Source organism: Drosophila gunungcola, unplaced genomic scaffold (genome assembly GCF_025200985.1).
Source record: "Drosophila gunungcola strain Sukarami unplaced genomic scaffold, Dgunungcola_SK_2 000073F, whole genome shotgun sequence".
Classification (NCBI taxonomy): domain Eukaryota; kingdom Metazoa; phylum Arthropoda; class Insecta; order Diptera; family Drosophilidae; genus Drosophila; species Drosophila gunungcola.
In genome coordinates this window covers 134266-154422 of record NW_026453236.1, presented here as the reverse complement: position 1 = coordinate 154422, position 20157 = coordinate 134266, and the positions used below count along the sequence as shown (strand labels likewise).

General features: G+C 40.5%; 2 protein-coding genes and 1 long non-coding RNA gene across 3 annotated transcripts in view; 1 reads left to right on the top strand and 2 right to left on the bottom strand.

The window, feature by feature from the left end:
* The window catches only part of LOC128264548 (vacuolar protein sorting-associated protein 41 homolog), a 186399-nt gene that overhangs the window by 124540 nt on the left and 41702 nt on the right, over positions 1 to 20157 (top strand). The window lies entirely within an intron of this gene.
* LOC128264546 (uncharacterized) lies at positions 9132 to 10102 on the bottom strand. The gene is made up of 3 exons (XM_053000077.1): positions 9890 to 10102; positions 9506 to 9644; positions 9132 to 9304 (listed from the first exon to the last, which is right to left on the bottom strand). Exons 1-3 carry the CDS (start codon positions 10100 to 10102, stop codon positions 9132 to 9134), a joined length of 525 nt encoding a protein of 174 aa, XP_052856037.1.
* Positions 11667 to 20157, bottom strand: part of LOC128264551 (uncharacterized) — a 66683-nt gene continuing 58192 nt past the window's right edge. The window contains exon 3 of the long non-coding RNA XR_008268746.1: positions 11667 to 11923. This is a non-coding gene — a long non-coding RNA (uncharacterized LOC128264551). The remainder of the gene's footprint in view (positions 11924 to 20157) is intronic.

Here is a 20157-nt window from a genome sequence, read left to right as displayed (position 1 = left end):
GATAAAGTGCAGTGTCTGTTGAACGGCCTGCTCTGTATGCATGCTGTGTGTTTTGCAGCGGACAGTCTCTGAGAGTTGTGCTTCTGATATTGTAGTCTACCAGTTTTTCCAACGTTTTAAGACAAAACGAAGTTAAGCTGATAGGTCTAAAGGACTTTGGCTGGTGATGTCTTTCTTCCCGATCTTGGGGATGAAGACCACCCTAGCGCTGCACCATGCACTTGGGATGTACCCAAGTGCTAGGCTGCTCACCATTAGTCTTCTTAGGCGGGTTAGGAGTAGTTCCTACCCCTGCTGTAAGAAAGCTTGATCCCGGTGATTTAAATGGTTGGAAGGTTCCAGTAGCCCATTTGAGTTTCTCGGGCGTAACTATAGACTTGGCTGCTGCCCAGTCACTAGCTACTGTCCTAGAGGTTCTATGTTGATCACGCATTATGTTTCCCGTAGTAAGAGTACTACCCGGGAAATGCGTGTCAAATAGCAATTCTAATTTCTCCCTATCCGTGGAGGTGAATGTGTTATTCCCTTTCCTCAGGGCTAGATTACTATCCGTTGCACTTTTAGCCATTGCTTTGTGCAGTCTCGCGCCCTCGTTGACGTTACTTATTGCCTCACAGAAGTTCCTATAGTTTTTCCGTTTGGCTATCCTGATCACTTTGTTGTAGAGCGTCAGGCTTTGCCTGTATAGTTCCCAGTTCCTATCAGTTTTTGGTTTGTTGAAGAGCTTCCGAGTGGTTACTCGTAGTCGTTCAAGACTAGCATTCCACCATGGTGCGTCTGTTTCCCGCTTCTGTCTGCCTAGAGGACAACTGTCTTCAAAGGCATTCACTATTTCGTGACCTAGGTTGTCTACCGCTCTATCTAATTCCAAGGGATGTCTAGGGTATCCTGACGGTTCGTTGGAAAGATTGAGCTCTAGAGTTGACCTGAATTTGTCCCAGTTTGTTTTTCTGTGGTTTCTTTTAGGGTTACATTTTTTTGTATTGAAGGCTACCTCAAACAAAATTGTCCTGTGGTCGGACATGGATTCTTCTGGTGACACATGCCAGTTCCTAATGTGGGGTTTAAATGAATTGGTTGCTAGAGTTATGTCTAGCACTTCTACCCGTACCAGCTTTACAGATCTCTAGATTATTGTTTAAAATAAATTCTAGTAATTGCTCACCTCTGTTGTTGACATCCGTGGCGGAGGCCACTGCTAGCTTTGGTGCAGCTCCTGTGCCGTTGATGGCTACGGCGACGCAGTCTCTGCTCATGAACTCTGAAAAGATACTATAATTGATATCTTTCCTTATAACGATGCATGATCTGGGAGGTAATCCTCCTGGGTCGCATATTACCTTAGTGTCTTTCGTGTACAGGCCTTTAATGCCATGGTGCCACCATGGCTCCTGTACAAGGGCTAGCCCGAGGTGTTGGGAGGTGAACATCCTCGCCAAGACAGCAGATGCTGCTTTGGCCCGATGGATGTTTACCTGGGCTAGCCGAGTGCTGCTTATTGCAGCCATCACTCCGAGGTTTGGTGCTCCGTGATGTCTGGTGAAGAGAGAGAGCAAGTCTCTCCACCACCGTCTATCACGGTAATCTCGGCTTCTTCACAGCTGTCGTCCAGGAGGAGCTCCTGGGCCAGCTCTTGGGATCACATAGGGTGTCCATCCCCTTGGTCGTCCCCAATGTCCATGCTGGTGATGGATTGTCCATCCTGCTCCCCACTCTGCAACTTCGGCCCCACATTCAGTGGTTCGAGGGTATCCTCGACAGCCTTGCATATGCCGTCATTGGGCGTCTCTTCCGGAGCTCTCTTGGTCTTTTTCAGACCGCTCACGGTGACGTGGCCAAACCGGAAGTTGAGCTTGTGGTCACGCTCCACTATCTCATCCCTTCCGGTCTGGTCCATCCCTACGACCAGGAGTGCACCAGCTCCGTCGTTCTTCCTGGAGATGACCTTCCAGGCGTCCGTCTCGACACGGTTTTGGAAACCAATGAAGGCTAGTATCTCCTCATTGGTCCAGTCTGAGCTCCTTGGGCAGAACAACATGGCGTTGTAATCTGCCGTGATGTCTGCTCCAATGCGGGTTTCTAGGGGTACTCCCTTCCACGTCCGCAGCTGAGGCACGGCAATCTTGAGCCAATCAGCTGAGCCTTCATCTAGGCAGTCGATAATCAGGTAACCCACCCTGAAGTGGATTCCCCTGAACACGACGGGACCGCTCCACGCTGACGTGAGAATCTCGTCCATGACCGACTCCTGAAGCCCGGATAGTTCCTCTGCGGTCAGGCTGGCCGCCGGGAAACCCTCCGGGAGTATGGCCACCCTGATGAGCGTGGCTTTCTTGGCAGCCTCCGCGTAAGTCAGACGGAGTCCGATGACCGGTGGTGCCGAGCTAGAGGGTCGTCCTCCAGCGGTTGTCGGCTTCTGGTTATGGCGGGGCTGGGAAGGTATCTTCCTGGCCTGCACCTTTCCCTTTTCTGCCGCTGCTGCTGCTGATGTGCTAGGCCCCTCTTGCCCAGGGACCCGTGAGGACGTCTCACTAGCCCCTGTGCCGTGCCTAGACCTCTTACGGGTATCCGTTGGTGGTGTGCGGCTGGTGTTCAGCCGTTTGCCAGCCGGTGCTGCCCCCAATGCCGGCTGCTCCCTCGGCTCCTTTGCCTTCTTCAAGGCCTCCTCCGGTGTCATGCCCTGCATGAGATTCCTAAGGTACCACTTTAACTTCGACCCTGGCAGGCCACGCCTGTTGGGGTCGTCCAGTCCTCCGGGCTCTCCTAGGGCTGGAAGAGCGTCCTGCTTCTTCAGCTGTCTGATAGAGGTTGGATTATTAGACGCGAGAGGTGGGCGTGCTGGCAGGGTAGCTCCTGCTGGCACACCACGCGCCCTGGCTGGGAATGACTGCGGCGCAGGTCTTCTCGCCTGGGCTGCTGGTGAAGTCCTAGGCGGGTGCGCTGCCGCCTGGGGTCTGTCGCCGTCGAGGGATCTGTCCTCGAAGTGTCTTGTGACACCGGTTGCAGGGATATTTGTTGTCTTCTTCATGGGGTCCCACGAGTTGCGGAGAAGTATATAGTCCGCCCGGGCAGAGATCCACCGTACCCGGGTAAGGCGTAGTTAGGACAGACGGTCGCCACTTGCCTGAACCCTCCGTTTGCGACTGGGCTATTTGTTAACTCGGGCCCCCAGCCAGGCTGACTATCGGCACGGGTCGAATGACACCTTAGTCCGGCACCGAGGTGAGATGTGGGGGATAGGATGGAGATAGGTAGTTGTGAGGGAGGGAGTGTGTAAGGCTACGGTGTTTAGACGGCCAAACAAGCGTCTTGTCGGTATACCTCCATCGGTATACCCGCTGTATGTCCGGGGTTGCTTATTTGCTTGCGCTTATTCGCAACTAACCTTCCCAGAAGGTCGTTCGCTATCCGCAACCTGCGACCCGCCTGGTGGCCTCAGCTAAGCCTCCCTTCGAACCATTCCACTCGTTCTTGAGGACCAAGTGGTGCAACGCAAATATCCATAGGAACCTGGATATAAAACCCGTTTAAAAAGAAATTGATAGTAAAGTTTCAAAGTACGAAGCTAGACTATCAATAAAACCAAACCAACTAGCCAGGCAGCCGAGGCGGCTCAGTAACCACTCTCGGTTACAGCGCAACGACTGTCCACTCCTGCCCAACTTAGGGCCATTAACCAATTAAAAATGATAATACAGTATAGGTTAAGAATTGAATACTGATTGTAAGTCTCTTCTAGAAGAAGATTCAATAAACAAATAAAACGTATAAATAAAAAAAAGAAAAAAAGTTTATCATACAATTTTATTAAGACAGGGTCCAAGGGAAAAACAATTTACCTACTAAATCACAATCAATGTTAAATTAAACCATTGTAAATAAATAAAAGTCAAATGCAACTTTAGATAAAGTATTTATAATATGAAATGGTGCACGTTTTGTTGTCTTTGATTTTTCCTCTTCGTCAAGAGTAAATTAATTTGCTTTGTTCGAGAATCCGAACGATAGTTCAAATGTAGTCCCCCATCATCGCTTCATCGCTTACGAACAAACGACAAGTCACGCAAATTTTCTTTTGTGTTTTTCTTTGTCTTACCATCATAGGTTCGAGGCTTTCTGTTTTTAATAAACATACCATGCACTTTGCAAAAATGATTTGGATCATTTTTACAAAAAAACTTCTAACTTTTGTTCATGGTAAAAAAATTCGGCGAAAAAAAATAGCATGAAGGTTTTAAGTTGAACAAAACTTATTAGAAAATATTAGGAAAAAGTATGTAAGAAAGTAATTTGTCAACACGTATTAGTTTTGTCTTGCTATTTATTTTATACAGAATTTTTAACAATGATTTATTAAACTATTTTTTATTTACAATCATAATATGAGACTTGGGCTCTTTGTGACAAATTTGTATTATATTTATTTTTAATTATTTAACTAAGCTATTTTTATAAGATGTATATACAGGGTTGCCCATATTCGACGGACCCATGTTTTTTTTAAAAAAAATCAAAGAAAAAAATAAAAATTTGGCGGTTGGCAATCTTAATCATTTAATTTGTTCCAAGTAGATTTGTTTACATCAATTTTTGAATATGATATCTTTCAAATGGCCGCCTCTGGCGTTGATGGCGTATTGTGCCCTTTTTGCAGCATTTTCCATCGTTTTCGCCAACATTTTGGCCGGAATAGCGGCTATTTCTTCACGAATGTTGTCCTTGAGCTCTTCTAGAGTCCTTGGCTTGTTAACGTAAACCTTTGACTTCAAATATCCCCACAAGAAGAAGTCAGGCGGCGTCAAATCGGGCGAACGCGGTGGCTTTTTTTTGCTTATTTACGGTCCCATTCAATGTGAAATGGGCTTCATCGGACATGATAATTTTGTTCCAAAATTGATCGTCATCTTCGGCCATTTCGATGACTCTCGCGGGGCGTGTATTGTTCCATGGTAAAAATCAGCTTGGACTGACGCTTCAAACGCGGTATGTCATTAAGCGATCTGGCATCTCTGTCAAAAGTTATGGCGTCCTCAGATGGGTCCGTCGAATATGGGCAACCCTGTAATATGTTTTTTTAAGATATGGCTGCTATTATATTATAATAAGCCTAACTAGAAGAAGCTTACTGCTTAAAACATAAGAATGATTTTGTATTAACCTCGCTAACAACTACTTTTTCAATATTTAATCAGCTGACATCCGCCAAAACTGCCTACATTTAACAGTCCTGTGAGCGCTAAGCCTACTGAGATGTTGTTCAAGTTTGGTGCTTAACGACCGAAAAAAAGTAGAACGCCTAACTTTTAAAAACCATAAGAAATCTTATTTATTAGTCGGATACCAACTTTAATTTAGAACCTATAATGATTTTTTTAAGGGTATAGCATGAACTAAATTGCAACTCCATTTATGTTGTTTTGCTTCAGTGTCCTCTTTCATGAACAACAACAAACTTTAAAATATTAAGGCACTGCTTATAAGAACAAGTTCTTTTTTAATTGGTTTGTTGTCAAAATATATTTTTGGAACCCAAATTGTATGATCATTGGTGGAAAACCTTAGATGCACTGAACACATATGCTATTTGGCACTTTTGCACGCGACAGCAATATAATCGGATAAGCTGATAAGAATAACTTTGAAACGCATCATTTCGTTTAAATTTTTTTTTATATTCTTTGAATATAAATCAAGATTTAAAAGCGCCTTACAACTCTATTAAAGAAAATTGAAAACAAAAAAAAACTACAACAGAAATGTTCAAAACAGAACTTTCGCACTTGTTCGACTTTGCATAGAAATATTTCAAAATGTGTTATGAGTAAATGCAAAATTTGGTTAAATATGTGAACAGAACATACTTTGAATATTTTGGCTGCGGTTGACCTTTCTGCAGAATTACCCATATGTTGTCGTACTCTACCAATAATTTTTATATTATTCTTGGCCAACATGCTCAAGAAGACAAATTAAAAATTACGTATGTACAATACAAACATGAAAGAACGAAGAGATAAAAACCTAGCTATATAAATATTCCAACCAACGGGAGTAATACTAAAAATTACAAAATTCTTGCAACAACATATCCATTACGTTTACTTTATTTTCTTGTCGGCAAACTAAAATATTAACCGGGTTATATAAAAATCACCATTTAACCAACTTTTCTAAATCGTTATCCTATTATCCTAATGCGTTTTATAGTTGGGCTCACTATAAATAAAGATCTTATAGTTGTAGTATCAATGAATGAATAAGCTAAAATAGTTATTGTTTGTCACAATGAGTAGCTGTTTAAACATTTTCTGTAAATATATATGAAATTAATTATTTGAAAAAAAACATGAACATAAACGCAAGTGGTGCCCATTCTTCTGCTTTGGATGCTAGGCAAAGTACCATTCATATTGAAGGCATTACTGCTAGACCTTCGCGTGGTATGCCCCGCCCAGGAAGAATTGCCCGCACCAGAAATACCCGCCGAAATCCAGCTGAAGATAATAATACCGTTCAAGATATGATAAAACAGACTGTCAGTAGAGTTATATCGTCCTTAAATAAATCTTATCGTCCTCCTATTCAAATACCAAAAGTTCGAGAACCACCATCTTTCACTTCATCGTACATATTAGGCAGACAGTCGAAATCATGCAAAAGCGGGGAGTTTATTTTGACGGATTAACTGAAGGTTTAGGAGTTGAAAAGTTTTTTTATAGAAGAAAAGGGCTTACTCATGAAATTTTAAATAGTGATTTTATATGTGTTAGAACATGCATGTCTTGTTCACAGGAAAAGCATACATACATTTCGTTAATAGATAAGTTTACCGCCAACAAAGATAGAACTCCAGATATTAAAATATAAGATAAATTCTTGTATATTCTTACTGAACATGCTGACGGAACCGAATCCCAAGAACTGTGCTTCTTATGGACTCCAAAAACACTAAGAGAAGAAGTTCTAAAGCAAGCCGACGATAGCCTTACTTCCTCTCATTCGGGAAAACAAAAGACCATAGCCAAGCTACGGCGAAATTTATTTGGGCCAGGTTTATCGAAGGAAGTCCGGGACTATATTCTAGCTTGTAACGCATGTAAGGATAACAAAGCACATAAATATACATTACGTCACCCAATGGGTGGCTTGTTAATTGTATTTGACGATTTTAGCAAATGCAACTGGTTGCAACCTTTGAAAAAATTTAAAACGGCGGCAATAATAAAGTTTCTGTTCAACATGTATTTCAATAGTGAAGGAGTTTCCTAGACGATAGTTAGTGACAACAGTGTCCAATTTAAGGCCTCTGAACTAAACGCATTTCTAACCGAATTAAGACTAAATCATATTATACTGCTGTTTACTCGCTGCAGAGCAATGCGGCCGAGCGTGTTAACCTTTCCTTATTAACTGCTGTTCATGTAATTGTAATTGGCGCAGCCGGACTCGTACCTGGAGATTAAAAATTCTTCGACTCCTAATCGTATTATATCTGTAAGACAGGTAAGTGAACTAATGGCGGTGAAGCTAAGAGAAAATAAAATGAGAGGAAAAGTAAAAAAAATAAGTAAATTACAAAATATAAATTAAGTGTTTAGTCAATATGTGCACATCAAACGCTGATTAGGCACCGGGATCGCACTCTTGAGAAAATGTGGCAAAATATAAAATAATAAATAATAAATGTGGGATTTTGGTTAGTTAATTAAACTCTCGCTTTTTGCTCATCCTTGTCGGTTGTCTTTAATCTTCATTTGTAGTCTTCTCGACTTTCGTCTTTACTTTTGGATCTCACATCTTTCGTAGTTCTCGTTCGACTTAATGGTTGTTGCCTAGGGCATGCTTGCTTCTTAAAACAGACACACCCCACATTCGGCCATCCTGCTATGCTTTCGCCTCGAATGCATACTAATTAGCTTGCTTGCGACGAATGTTATAGGATTTTCTGTTTTCAGTTTTAGCTTAAACTCTGAAATCACTTCGCTCGTCGTTAAACGCTGAAATCGCCTCCTTGTTTATCAAGTCTTGGAGCTTGATGTCTTCCTTTGTACGCATTTAGGAACCTACTAGAAGCCCGAACGGCGTTGTGGCGATGGATCTAGAAAACGTAGAGTTTATCGCCTGCTGTACTTTGTTGACGTGCTTGTACCACTTTGTTGGGTCGTCGATGCTTAATTTCGAGAGGACTAAAATTATAGTGGCGTTCAATCTCTCGACTTGCCCGTTCACGTGTGGAAGTCCTGTGGTCGACTTGATGGGTTTAATGTTTTCCTCGTCGAAACATTTTAAGAAGTCCTGCGAAGTAAACGCGGATCCTCTATCCGAGATGATGATTGCAGGGTTTCCAAATATTGGATTACTTCGTTCGACTTAGTCGGGTACAACCAGCAGAACTTGGTAAAGGAATCAATTACTGCTAGGATATGCTTGTAATCCTTGTTGGTTGAGTCTAACAGAACTAAAAAGTCGATATGAAGGGTTTGTAGAGGAACGTCTCCTTTGTCCAGAGTGTGGAGTAGTCCTTCCTGTTTTTTGCGATTGCTCAGAATACATGGAATACAGCAATCTATGACCTTCTGAATTTTTTTCTTTAGACCTGGAATGTAGTACTCTGTTCTGATCAGATCCTTAACTTTCTTCGACGCAAAATGACCCTGCTCATGAGCTCTTGTTATGATTTCCTTTGTATGTCTTTCGGTACCACAACTAACTCAGCGTCACTGACTAATTTGTGAAGAATGCCACCCTTTAAAAAATAGTCATTGTAGGCTTCTTTTTCGTCGTTGAGAATATTAAGTATCGCTCTGAGATGTTCATCTTGCTCCTGCGCTTTTAGAATACCTAATGATAAACTTTGGTCAACAATTGCCATGACTGGGTAACGGTTCAGGGCGTCCACGTGTTTCATACGAGTTCCAGATCGATGTTCTACCTCATAGTCATACTCTTGTAAAAATAAGACCCAGCGAGCGACTCTTGTGCAAGAATTTTGTTTGTCCAAAGTTTTTGTAAAAGCGTTGCAGTCGGTTATTATTTTAAAGTGGATACCTAGCAAGTAAACTTTAAACTTGGTGAGTGCTTCAATGACTGCAAGAATCTCAAGTTCGTAACTGGTATATTTTCGTTGAGCTTCAGTGGTTTTCTTGCTCATAAAATGTACTGGATGCATCGGTGTGGACTTCAGTCTCTAGTTTTTGATTGTAGATGCTTAGAACTGGATTTGCGGTCAATATCTTCTTCAGATTGTTAACGGACAGTTCTTCTTTCGGACCCATACAAAATTTGGTATTGTTCTTAGTCAAGTCTGTAAGGGTTTTAGAAATAATGGCATAATCTCGAATGAATTTCCGAAAATAGCCTGTAAGTCCCAAAAAACTTTCCAGTTGCTTCAAAGTTTGCGGAAATTTAAATTTGGACACAGCCTTAACCTTCTCTGGTGTTGGATAAATCTTTTGGTTTTCAATGTTATGGCCAAGGAATTGTACTCGCGTTTTTAGAAAATTACATTTTTTAAGATTCAGCTCAAGACCATACTCTGCACTGGTGTCAATAACCTCCTTCAGATTGAGTACTACATTTTCTTCGTTCAAAGCCGTTATGATGACGTCATCGATGTATTGCAAAGCAATGCCTTTGCGAGTCAGCTGCCGAATAATAGCGTTAACGTGACGTTGGAAAACGCCAGGCGAATTCGAAAGGCCAAAGGGCCCCTCAGGAACTGATATTGTCCACTTTGAGTGACAAAGGACGTAAATTTTCGGCTTGACTCTTAGACAGGTACATGGAAAAATCCGTTCTTCAAGTCGATCGTGCGGAAAATCTTTGCATCTTGTAGCCGGTCTAGTTGATCATCAATAAGAGGTAGGCGAAAATGGTCTTTAACATTTACCTTATTGATCCTTCGAAAATCAACACAGAGTCGTGGAGAGCCGTCCCGTTTTTTTACCATTACTACGGGGCTTGTGAACTCGGAGTCAGACTCTTCAATGGTTCCATTTCGTAGCCATTCTTCTACTTGCTCTTCTACTAGGCGCGCCTCAGCAAACGGCAATCCTTTTGGTCTGGCAAAAATTGGCGTATCGTCCTTTAGAATTATGCGCATCTCGAATTTAGTGGTTTTTGTGTGAAGCGGCTTGTAGTTGGTGATTATTTTACGAACTTCGCCTTTCCTGAACGCGCTGGCTTGGTCGTTAATATTAAGCTCACTATTATTTTCAGCCATATCAATTTGCATTACGTTTACGAAATCGTTTTTTTGTTCGTCGTCACTGGGCATTTTACGCACTTGCAAACCGGTACGATTGAAAATAATCTCAGCATGTAAGCAAAGTTCCTCACCGACAATCAATTTGAAGTCCATGCAACCGATTGGAACCACATAAAAATTTAAAAGGATCGATTCATTGTCAATTTAAATGGTCTCTTTGAAATGTCCAATAGGATTTATTTTGCTTGCTTCGGGCTCACTCCCGAAACCAATAAGGGATACACTACAGTTTTGCAGGTTCGGACGTCGAATTTCGTCATAAAAGTCTTCGCGGACAAGACTGAACTTGCTACCGGTGTCAAAGAGAGCCACGCACTTTTTGTTAGCAATAGAAATTTCCTTGCTCGTGAAATTGCTCTTCGACTGCACTCTATGTGTGTTCACTTTACTGTTATCAGCTTTTGCATTTTGGTCACAACTGGTTTCTCACGGTCGTACACTATTTCTCTTTCGTTTTTTGTGACGTAACTTTTTAACTTCTCTTTGAACTCACTCAAATTTTTGGCACCGTATAGAAGTGTTTTGTCAAGTGCTTCAAAGTGCTTAGACCTCTCTCACTCATTACAAAGAGTTTTGCAGTTCCTTTCAAAGATTTTTTCGCGAATATTAACTTTTACACCTCATTCCAGCACATGATCTCGGCCTGTTCTTCTAACTCAGCTAACCACGATTCAATAGATATTGAGTTAGTACCGTCGAAGAAGAAGTCTTCTAAATCGCGGAAGCTAAAGGCGAATCGCAGTATTGCCAGTTTTCGGTTCTTGGTTCGCACTATTCGAAGAAATTCGCGCATTTTGCATTCTGTTTTCTTCTTCAGCTATGTCGATTCTTGTACTTCTTCCGCTCTCAAACACACCGACATATTCGTCTTCGTCGTCTGATGAGTCGATTTGGTTGTGTGCGAGAATCCTATTTTGCAACAGATTGCGAAATATGTGAAGTCCTACGTCATCAACGTTGTAGCTTATGTTTAAAACATTGCAGATCGATGCTAAATCCGGTTCGCTTAGATGTTGCTGTATATAGCTTGCTTTCGCCTGATAATTTTCCGAGGTCTCATCAAAATCGAATCCGTTAAAGGTTCGAAGTCGTTGGCGGTTGTTTCGATCTCCCGCTCTTTCAAACACGTATTTGTGCAAAGCAACAATGTTCTCTTTCCTGCTGCTGCGCAAATTTTCACTTATGAAATCATTTAAACGGGTCATATTTGTGCAAAAAAGTAAAATTACAGCGACAAAATAAAGTTTTTTCAGGTTTACACTATTCACTTATCCACTTATCCCGGTTGAGCCCCCAAAAGTAGGATTTTGGTTTATTATTATATTTTATTGATTAAGTATTAAGTATTAGATATGGAAATAAACTTTAACAATATATAATTTGAATAAGGTCTCTCGTCTTCACGTCCTTGGTTGTCGTCTTAGAACCATTCAAAGGATCGAACTCGACTCTCGCTTTTTGCTCATCCTCGTCGTTCGTCTTTAATCTTCATTTGTAATCTTCTCGTCTTTCGTCTATACTTTTGGATCTCACATCTTTCGTAGTTCTCGTTCAGCTTAATGGTTGTTGTCTAGGGTAATCGTATGACATGCTTGCTCCTTAAAGCAGATACCCCACATAAATAACCAAACGCTGATAAGGTCCTGGACCACAGACCTAAAAAAAAAAGTATATATATATGAAATAATTATAAAAATACAAACGATACCTTTTTGGCCCCCACATATCGTAGTATAAAAAATGTTACACAATAATAATAGAAATGAAAAACGCCAACTATGCAACAAAAATTTAGTTAAAATAATTACGTCATATTTTATTTTACAAAAATAATATTCTCTTTCTTGTAGTCGCCATAAGTTCACTCGCCTATAATCATGTAAATTACCAAATTAAAACAACTCACTAATTTCATATGTATGCATACATTCCAGTCAACACTAAACACGTCTCGGGGAGAAGATACCACTGAAATAAAAATTTTTTTAAGAAATCTACGCAACTCACAGAAAACTAAAATATACTTAATAAATATTATATTTACAATTAATATTACCACATTTACAAATTATAACTAATGTCATAAGTATCAAGAAAGAAGTAACTAAATTTTAAAGAAAGTTTGCGCAGCTAGTAAACTCAGAAGCAGACTAGGCCTAAGAAGTGGAGGTAGCCTAATAGACATAAGAGAACTTAAGGAAGAAGAACAGCACAACCAAATAGAACAAGAATCCCAACTTTCTAGCACCAACATGAACAACTTAGACTCTGGAAACGCATCAGGTTCCCTTAGCCTCACAGTTAGCAGCTCGTTGACTATTAACAACACAAGTTTAAGTCCGACGGATATAATGAGTTTTGTACAACACTTGCCAACTTACGAGGCTCCCTCCGGCAATATAGAAACTTTCATTAAAAGTGTCGAGGAATTACTTATGCTTATTCGGTCAGTAGATCAAACCACGTACGCCCAGATGATCCTCAGGGCTATTCGTAATAGAGTAAAAGGCAAAGCACATGAAGCATTAGACATTTGCGGTAGACCACTTATCTGGGATGAAATCAAGGCAAATCTTAAACGTCTCCACACTAGCAAGAAGACAGAGGCTATATTAATTCAAGAAATTCAAACCCTACCAAGCGGACTTTCCATCAATAAACTCTTTTTCGCAATAGCATAGTTGAGAAGACAAATGATTCAGACCGCGATACCCAAAACCTCAATGCAAAACACGACCTATACTCCGACATTTGATTCAATGCATTTGTTGTTGGGTTAAATGGACCACTAAAAACAATTATCAGGTCCCGAGATCCAGAATCTATAGAAAAAGCTTACGAAATTGCACAAATAGAACAGAACTTTTATTACCAGAATTCGAATGGTCAACAGAATAATTGTTACCGTGAGAATTCTGGTGATCTACAAAATAATCGTCGCCGCGAAAATTCTAATGATGAACAAAGTTATCGCAATCCGATTGATCGGAACCGCCCGTATCAACGTTATCAACAAAATCAGAAACTATCGGGTAACAACAGCACTAGCAGAAATGATACGCGACAACAGTCCCAAAATCGAAAAGAGGGTCATTCTTCTAGAGCCCAGAACCCTTTCCGAAATAATTCGGGATCAAATTCTTCCTCCCAACAAAACAACAATACCCCTTCTGCCTCTTGCAACATCAATGATGGTGCAAATTTTTTACAAGGAGCCTCGGACGACCAGTCGGTTTCTTAAACAAAAAATCTCATGGACAATCTTTACCTTACGTTCTTTTATCATCAAAATCCAGCACAACAACCCCACATAAATTTCTTATAAACACCGGGTCCACGTTCTCTTTTATAAAACCAGCATTGATTACAAATATTCAGAAATTAAACACAAAAAAACCAAAATTCTTTTTGTTGTACTTTCATCCACATTTTAATGGGCATGAATTTCTTAAGTAGACGCAAAAATAAACATAGGTGATTCTATCCTAGAAACGACATGGTTTTCTCTTCCAATTGTAACAAGCACAAACCCAGTAGACACAACGCTTACCATACCACTAAACACTAAGGTCAGATGTCACTCCCTGTGAATCTTATTCGAGACTACAACCTTAAACAATGATTTATCACTCACGGGTACCGCAGTTGCAGGCTTTGCGCACTTTGAAGTATGCAACTTATCAGATTACGACCAAACATTGTACCTAGAGGAACCATTACAGGCAAAGTCAGTCCCTATACCAGATTACGAATACTTGAACTGCATGTTCGCAGGGGAAGCCCCAGACTCTACAGACGCACAGTCGAAATTAGACATTCAAACAGGGCACTTGAACAATGAGGAAAAACAAAATCTTATTAAACTTTGCAAAATATTCATATTAGACAGTATAACGAAAACCAAATATTTCACAACCATTGACTTAGCAAGCGGTTTTCACCAGATAGAAATGAATCCACGTGATGCAAGCAAAACAGCATTTACCATCGAAAGCGGACATCACAAGTTTACGAGGCCTCAAAGAACGTTATGGACAATGTCCTAAGCGATTAAGTAGGAAAAGTTTGCCTGGTTTACCTATATCATAATATTCCCACCTTCTCTACAAAACCATTTAACAGACATGAAATCAGTGTTCACTAGATTACAAAATGCGAATTTAAAAATACAACCAGCTAAGTGCAATTTCCTTAGAATATAAATTGATTTCTTGGGGCATGTTGTTACACAGGAAGGAGTTAAGCCTAACCCAGACAAGATCCAAGCAATAAAAGATTTCCCTTGCCCGAAAACCACTAGGGAAATTAAGTCGTTCCTAGGCTTTTTAGGTTATTACAAAAAGTTCATAAGGGACTTCGCGGGAATAAACAAACCAAGAACTAGACAATTGAAGGGCAAGAAGGAAGCGGTAGCCTTTTCAAAGAATCTCTTGTGTAACTATCGGATACTAGCTTATCCTGATTTTACTAAACCATTTACATTGACCACAGACGCGAGTAATTATGCCATAGGCGCGGTACTATCTCAAAGACCAGACACCAATGGCAGACCCATCTTATTCGCCAGCCGAACTCTCTCAGACACAAATGCTAGATATTCAACAAAAAAGAAATGCTAGCGATTGTTTGGTCTGTAGGGCACCTTGGACCTTACATTTTTGGCCGCAGATTCAACATTGTGATAGACCATAAACCATTTGTCTGGCTAGAAAACCTAAAAGGTCAAAATCCAAAATTACTTCGGTGGAAAACCATCTCTGCCGCTTACGACTATGAAGTAGTTTATAGAAAGGGGCTCTTGGAATGGCGTTGCGGATGCACTTAGCAGAATAGAACCAAATTTAAAAGTAAACGAAGAGCCATCGAGAATAACAGTAATAACTTTAGACTATTCTCAAACCAAACAAAACGCTCGCCATTTTGGCACCAGATAACGTATTTTGTATAATTGAAGAATCGTTCAACAACTATTTTACAGGAATAAACTTATATAACATTTGTCGTTGCACATCACTTTTAATCGACCTTTCTAGTATATAAGAGCAAAAGAGCAAGATCCATCTTAACATAAATCACGGAGAAATCGATGAAACCTTTAGTCATCTGAAAAGGGAGATTTATTTTCCGCGTATGAAAGCGATTATCACACAAATAATCAACGTCTGTGACATTTGTCTAACACATAAGTATGATAGACAACCTCACAGACCTTTCATGCAGGCTCCACCTGCACCATCAGGACCTTTAGATGTTGTCCAAATTGACATTTATGCAATCAATAATACGAAAAATATAACTATCATCGATAAATTTTCAAAGTTTGCACAAGCATACCCATTAACTAAAGAGAATTCAATAAAGGTTATCGCAGCACATTCACATTTAGTACCTATGGCCTACCAAAAAAATTGGTCTTTGACCAAGGCGCGGAATTCTCGGGAAACTTATTCAGCGACTTTTGGGCTCAATACAACATAACCATCCATATGTCCTCGTTTCAACAATCAACGGGAAACGCACTTGTTAAAAGACTCCATTCAACATACACAGAACTATTTAGAATAATTGTTAACCGCAGAAAGGAACTCAAACTCCAGTGCGACCATTCAGAAGTATTTGCGGAGGTATTGACAACGTATAACAACGCGATATACTCCAGCACCGCTCATACACCATTTAAACTTTTCCATGGTAGTACTCACATATTTGAAAAAACAGTGAAGTTCGACAACAAAACAAAACTTAACGAACTTAGAAGGGAATTATATCCTAAAATCCAGACCCAATTAAATATCAAAACAGAACAAAGATTGACCCAATTAAACCAAGAAAGAGAACCACCAGTTCAAGTCGAAAACGACGATATTGTATTCAGAAAAGAAAAAAAGTGGAACAAACTAACACCTGGATTTATGTTACACAAAGTCAGAGCTGACAGCAAAAATTACACAAACAAAAAATATGAAAGATAATCAGGAAAAACAAAAACACATAGTAAACCTGCTTGATTTCTCTTTTTGGAAAGGCTCAACGGATCCTCACCTCTTGCACTCATTCATCTGGGAAACGCTCATATAACACAGAACCATAAAATTTTAACACATATTGTAGACGTCCAAGATTTCAAAGATTGAGTTTGCAAAGTAAGAGATATATTAAAAGCCATAGATTAGATACAACATTTACAATTTCGCTAGAAGTTATACAAGGGAAACTACAATAATTGGAAGATAGAATAGACACTACTCCCACACGTAAGGAGTAAAAGGAGTTTGATAAATGGCCTAGGAACCACTTTCAAATCAATATCAGGAAACTTATACGACAACAATGGACAGAACATTCTTTCCGAAATTAAGACCCTAAAGGAAACTTCCCATGACCACCTTTAAAGAATGACCTAGAAAAACAAGAACATTTTGATAAGCATGTAATTATTATGTTCAACAATATCACAGAACACATTAATAGCGAACAAACCAAACTACAAAACTTTTTAAACGCAACACAAAACACAATTTTCAAAACTACTCAGAGAAGATAGAGAAAACATTTATAAACTACAGAACATTAATCGAATAGATTTTAACATCGACACCCTAATGGAACACATTAATAATATAGCTGAAAGCCTTTTGGCCAGAAAATTAGGCTTAATACCAAAATCCTTATTCAACAAAAAACAAATAAATACTATTAGAAACAAAAAATTCACATTCAATTAGATGAACACATCTATAATATTCTTATACCATCATGTTATACTTTCAACACCAAATTATTGTTTAACGTTAAGATACGGAGTTTTTCTGCCAAAAAAACTTAAAACAACAGATGTTTGTCGGACATCGTCAAGACCGAAAAGGAAACTAAATGCGACGTGATAGATACAGAATATGAAATTAACATAATTGAAGCTGAAAAAGGTTTTATTTTCATTTTCAACGGACAAAAAGGTCACCCTTAAATCAACATGCTAAGACGAGACACAGTTGGATGGCTCCTTCATACTACGGTACACTTATTGTACGGTATGGATAATCGACGTGGAATACAGCGACAAAGAATTGGTAGAACACAATCATTTCACCTTCGTACTTCCACCAGTTAACAAAATACAAAAAATCAAACCATCAAAACATTATCGCTGGACAAATTACACCTAGAAACCCTGTCAACAGCTGGAAAGATCATCAACATGGACAATGCAACACATTACAAATTTTCGGCTATATATTCGACAATATCATTGATCTTAATCCTTATCGTCATCCTCTGAGTATGCCATAAACCGAAGTTGATCTTTCTCCCACATCCTACAACTGTGCCTACCTTTGTGGAGCCGCCCATTCCTTCGTTGTGCCCCTCTTTCCACTCTAGGGGGGGAGGAGTTACCGCACGCGTTGTTGCGGACAACGACGCCCCCCAAGCCTCAGCGCCACAGATGCAAGGTCATTAACCCAAACACTAAGTTAAAGAACCTGCGGAAGTGAGCCATAACCCATACCCTGAGTTTAAGAAACTGCGGAAGTAAGCAGAGCCAGCTGCCTCAGCAGTAGCCGGAGTCAGCCGTCTCAGCGGTACCCGAAGCCAGCATTGACTGCTGCACGAAATCTGCAAGCTATGCAGATTCCCCTTTTTCCCCATTTTCCCATTCCATTTTCATTCGCATATACTTCATAAGTTAGTTCTTAGTTTGAAAACGAATAAAATTTTAATTCAGATTTGACTGTCAACAAAGAAGGTCTATTATTGTTTAAACCACGGAATCAGAAAGGTTTCACAGATCTCCTACTTTGCGCTGGACCAGCGTAACCCGCAATTCGCGCAAAGCCGACCACATTCAGGGAAGGACGGGCAGTATATCGGCGTAATATTAAATTAATGCAGAATTTCAACTCAAAATTAGAACTTCCATTTTTCAAAAAGCAGAATTTAAAAAAAAACCTAACAATTGCTATAACCAACTTGAGAACTTACAAGGAAAGGAGATATTATCTGTAATAACCATTTATTTCCTCTTACATCAATTTACCTTCCTATCCCCATAGAATAACACCAATCGAACGCTACAGAGTATGGTTATATTTGATAATACGGTTGGTAAGGGTGACGTTTCTAATTATAATTATCTTGGCGCTAAAGGAGGGTTGATTCTGGTACTACTTGCTGTGTTGATGTCCGCGCTGCTGAAGGGCCGTTGGACTGCTTGCTGAATTGATGAAGGGCCGAGTTTATCACTCCTTTCTGAGTGGTGTCGGTGCTGCTGAAGGGTCGAGTGCAGGACTGCTTGCTGAGCGATTAGACCAACTGGACCTGCCACGTCCACGGCAGCGAGCAAAATTTTCCGCCTCCGCTGCTGGTTTTTTTTGTTGGTTGCTTATTTTAGGGTATCTATTTTAACACTTTAGGCTACTTCGTTCTCTACTACGGGTTTTAGTTCGTTTATGTATGCTCTGTGTGTCTTTCCTGCAGCCGTACGTTTGATCGTCGCTATAACTATCGACACAAAATCAGTCACTTTAAATGGGCCCTCGTATTTTGGTGCTAACTTGGCTGCAAACTCAATAGCTACTTTTGGTAATGGATGTTGTCGTTCCCATACGAGGGTCTCCAATCTTGTGCTGCTTTTCCCATGTTCCGATGTGTCTACTTGCTTGTTTCTTTTATGCGTTGCAAACGTGCTTCGATCGTCTCCTTCACTATTCCGGATCCGGGTGTGATTTCGTTGTACAGGCTCCCAGGTATAGTAGATACGTATCAAGTTGACTCTGAACTGCTGCTACTGAAAGCCATTGATATTTCGGGTAGCCATTCGTTCCACCGCGTGTGTTTGGTTCCGGAGAATTTAGCTATAATTTCTTTATTGTCTTTATTGTCCTATTTTCCCTCTCGACCGACGCTCCGGAAGAGACGAGCATATCACTGCTTTCTGCGCGGAATTGGCGCAGAATCGAGAACTGCTTGATATCCAAATGTTACACTGCTTGGTTTTCGGGATTGGCGCTGCGAAAGTGCCGGTTGTGCACTGCTTTCTCGTCGTTTGAGTACGTTGGGTGCGTAGTGTTCTGGGTCGTTGGGAGGAACGATCTACTTGGTTTTTTTAGTGGGGTGTGGGAGTTTAGGGCATCGTTAGTTTCGGCCTGCCGGGCATCGTTAGTTTCGACCTGCCGTTTATTCCGTATCGTTGACGGATCAGGAGCCGGAAACTTGACTTCTGGAATAACTCACTGAAATGGGCCTGAATTTGTAAGCCGGGCCGAGCTCAATGATCACGACCGGACCTGGGTGCGTATTCCTAAACCACACCGGGTGTCGGTGATCCGCCACCACTACCAAGACTATCTACCAGAACATTTACCCGAAAATTCTTCCTTAGCGATGTTTCCTCGAGAGTCTTCGGAACGCAAGGTACTGGTCTGGGTCTGGGTCTCCGCTTATATAGGTGCCGATTAGTGTGACCAGATCGGACGATGACGATAATCGCGCTTTGGGTAATCGTGTTATTGGGCGATAATGTTGGCTTTGGGCGCGCGTTTGAATAATTAAAAAAAAATACCAGTATCTGGAATGTTCTTATGTTTAATTTTAATGTTTGTTAATGTTTGAATATGGGTTGTATTTATTTTTATGAGTTGGTGTGACGGTGGGCGTTCACAGAACCTGTCACACGAAAGACATTCAAAGCTTTTTCCCGCAAATATTGCACCTAACGAAGAAATATTATCGGGGTGTGTAATGGTCGTCATTTTTAACCAGTTAAAATATAAAAATTTCAGTACATTTTTCCAGCCAGATAACTGCTAAGGTAAAACCCAGACCCAAATTTAACAGTCGTATCTAGTCCCTTATCAGTGTATACTTTAAGGAGGCGATCGGTTATCTCAGCT